Genomic DNA, 3,195 nt, shown 5'->3' with positions numbered 1-3,195 from the left:
GTGTTTCTGTTTGTCGTAAAGAGGGTTTAGAGTTTGAACCAGGAGGTTTTATGGTAATTGGATGAATATGGTTTCTTCTATTGAATGAGTGAAGTTATCAGTGGAGAAGGTGGGAGCAGAAGATGGAAAGCTTGGTGTTGCTACGGTCGGTTTCTAGGGCTTTGCGCGGGCTGTTATTGATGACATACTGTTATTTACAAGTCCACAGCTCAATTTCAGGAAATATTCCTGTTGTTAGGGAGTCATCACTTTCCACCAGGCTCAGACACACTCAAAGACCCCGCTTCCGAGGCCCCTCGGCACCAAAAAGCCAATCCAAGGCAAATTCCTGGGACCACACTCAGCCGCAGATTCCTCTCTCTCCACCCCGTCTGCCCACAGTGCTGGCCCAATCGACCCAGGCCGTGAATGGCTCGGGAGTTTGTCTGTGATACCACCCACCTGCAGCACCAAAGATGCATGTGATTTCAGCTGTGCTGGAGTCGGGAGAGTGCCTGCTAGTAATCTGTGGTCCCGATATCAGTGACAAAGAGAAGCACAGACCTCTCAATGTCTCCTACGCTGACCCAAGCCCACTCAATGACCCACTGAGGGAGGAGCGAGCTCACCCTCCTGGAGCACCAGTGAGCTCTCCGCTTGGGTTTCAGTGGTGCTGGGTGCGTCCATTTGTACCTACCTGACCCAAGTACCAGTAAAAGCAGGTGCTGGAGGTAGATCCTTGGGGTGTTTGCTGGGATGTTGGTGTGGTCACTGGTATGCTGATATAGGGTGTCTTCTTCCTTGGCTCACAGAGATCTCAGGTGGCCACCCTCGCCCAGCAGTCAGTGTCTGCCCCAGGGAAGTTTCCAATGGCCTCTCTCACCTGCCTGTCCATCCTCCACTGGGTAGATCTTCCTTAAATAATCTCCCTGTGCCTTTCCTCTAATTCTGCTCTCTGTGTTTGGTGCACTCTGATTCAGTGAGCTGTTCAGAGCACCAAGATCCCTAATTCAAACTGCTGTACCTAGTTTTTCAAGCACTTAAGATGCTAGAGGGAAACAGCATGGTGATTACTGACAAGACTCCATTTTGAATCCTGATACTGGGATCTTGCTGTCTTCCTATTTTGTGTTGTACTACGGGTTTAAAGCAGTAGTGTGTTTCGATGAAAGATTCTCATGCATGTGTTTTATTTCATTTAGACAACTGTTTAAGTTGTGTAATGTGAAGAGTGGCTGAAAACGAGAATGAAAACTAGTAAAATTAAGTGCTGTGCCTGTGTGCGTCATTATATGTGTTTTGAAATCTTTCCATGTTTTAAAATTTTTATTGAGGCTTAAACTATTTTCTTATTGTACAGAGTAAACCTCATTTCTTAGAATCCGTTTTTCTTTCTGTTTTATCATAGGTGGAAAAACCAGCCAATTGAATCTCCAGAACACTGCCACGAAAGCAATTATTCAAGGTCTTATGCCGGATCAGAATTACACAGTTCAAATTATTGCATACAACAAGGACAAAGAAAGCAAACCCGCTGAAGGCCAATTCAGAAGTAGGTGTTTCAGGTCTTCAAGTGCCACTGTGGGGCTCTGCCTCAGGATGGAGTCTGATTCTGTGGGCTGTAGCTTAAGGGCTTTATATTGTAGATTCTTTTGATTAGAAGAGATCTTAAGAGACACTCAGTCCAGTGTCAGGCACTGTTCTAGGCACAGGGCACATGACATTGGACAGAACAGCCCAGAGCCCTGTCCCTGTGAACATTACAGTCTAGTGACCACAGAGACTGCAGAAATTCCCTTTCCCTCTACTTTGGGGAGGATGAAGTTTCGTGTATCATGCATGAGAAAAGAAAGGGCCTGTCCTGCTTTGGTCTACTTCATCATTCCAAGAGACTCGTTAGAAAACAAAACAACACGACTTCTTATTATGGAAAATGTTAAACATAATAAAAATATAAACAGAACAGTATCATGAACCCCACCCAGCTTCAGCCATTATCCACTCATGGCCAGGTTTGTTTCCTTCATAGCCCTACGTCCTACTTCATATTATTTTGAAGCAATCCCTAGACATAATTTCAAAGAGATTTTTTCCTATTTTAAATAACACCTTTTAAAATCCTGACATTAAGATTTATCCACAAATCTGTGGATAGCAATTATCTATCTGGATTTTCTCTTCTAACCGTCCCTACCCCTGCTGCTTTCCTGTTTTTTTCCTCCTCTCTTGAGTAATGTTTTGTGAGACATACTTTGTGACTTTTAAAAATTTAAAAATCTTTGTTAACCTGCTACTTCTTAAAACTTCTGAACAAAGACATTTGGTAAATCCACCTGTCAGCAGGACATACAGATGTTTTAAATGTTACAAGATTTTGAGACACACAGTCTCACAAATGGTGGAAGCTCTGGAAATGGTTTTTATGTTATTTTCAGTATAAACCAGCCTTCTGTCTCACTCTGTTGGCACCGCACTTCAGTTTCTGGCCTCCACCATTCCTACATGAGTGAATGAAATAACTTTTTTTTAAAGTTTGTGAGAAGCAGTAAAAGGGATGGTGATTCACTTTACTTTAGTTTGAAGGTATTGTGATTGATTATCTCAAAGATTCCACTGACTGAGCTCCGTATGGAACCCCAAGGAGCCTTAAAATGTTTTCCCAACAGCTACTCACTCAAAGCACTTAAAAGGAAACACAGTTCTGCTTGATTGGCTCTACTGAAACAGTCTTAGGAAACAGTCTAACTGATTTGTTAGAGTATACATAAGCACACTATTTTTGTTAACTATCAATTGTTTTTATTAGCAGGGTAGAAGGGATAGTTTTGCAAGAATGAACTGAAGATAAACTTTGTTTGGATGGCTTCCTTTTCCAATTTGCATTTCATTTTCATCTTTGCTCCCTGGAAGATGGAGCTGGAATTTGGTTTTTCCTCTCTGGGAAATGTTCATGGTTGGAGCCAGGAAAATGGTAGTCAAGGCAAATCCTCTTGCATATATGTTTGCAATTAGCATAAAGCTTTGGATTCTTCATGAGTCCATCTTCTGATACACAGGGCGCATAAGAAACCATCTGTATTTTGAAGATGGGAAGGTGTATCTGATCTCCTGGGTATGATTTCAGATCTGCCAATTGTGTGTGGCTTTGGGCTAGCAACTCATTTGCATCTAGCCTCAGTTTCCTTATCTGCAAATACAGGTGATGATATGTTCCTA

General features: G+C 42.5%; 1 protein-coding gene across 1 annotated transcript in view; it reads left to right on the top strand.

The window, feature by feature from the left end:
* The window catches only part of COL14A1 (collagen type XIV alpha 1 chain), a 248,155-nt gene that overhangs the window by 28,967 nt on the left and 215,993 nt on the right, over positions 1 to 3,195 (top strand). Inside the window, exon 3 of the mRNA XM_042781791.1 lies at positions 1,388 to 1,531. Coding sequence (XP_042637725.1) covers positions 1,388 to 1,531 — 144 coding nt within the window. The remainder of the gene's footprint in view (positions 1 to 1,387; positions 1,532 to 3,195) is intronic.

This window comes from Orycteropus afer, unplaced genomic scaffold, assembly GCF_000298275.1.
Source record: "Orycteropus afer afer isolate SDZICR_OR568_19922 unplaced genomic scaffold, OryAfe1.0 scaffold00173, whole genome shotgun sequence".
Taxonomy (NCBI): domain Eukaryota; kingdom Metazoa; phylum Chordata; class Mammalia; order Tubulidentata; family Orycteropodidae; genus Orycteropus; species Orycteropus afer.
This window is presented reverse-complemented; position numbering and strand designations above follow the sequence as displayed.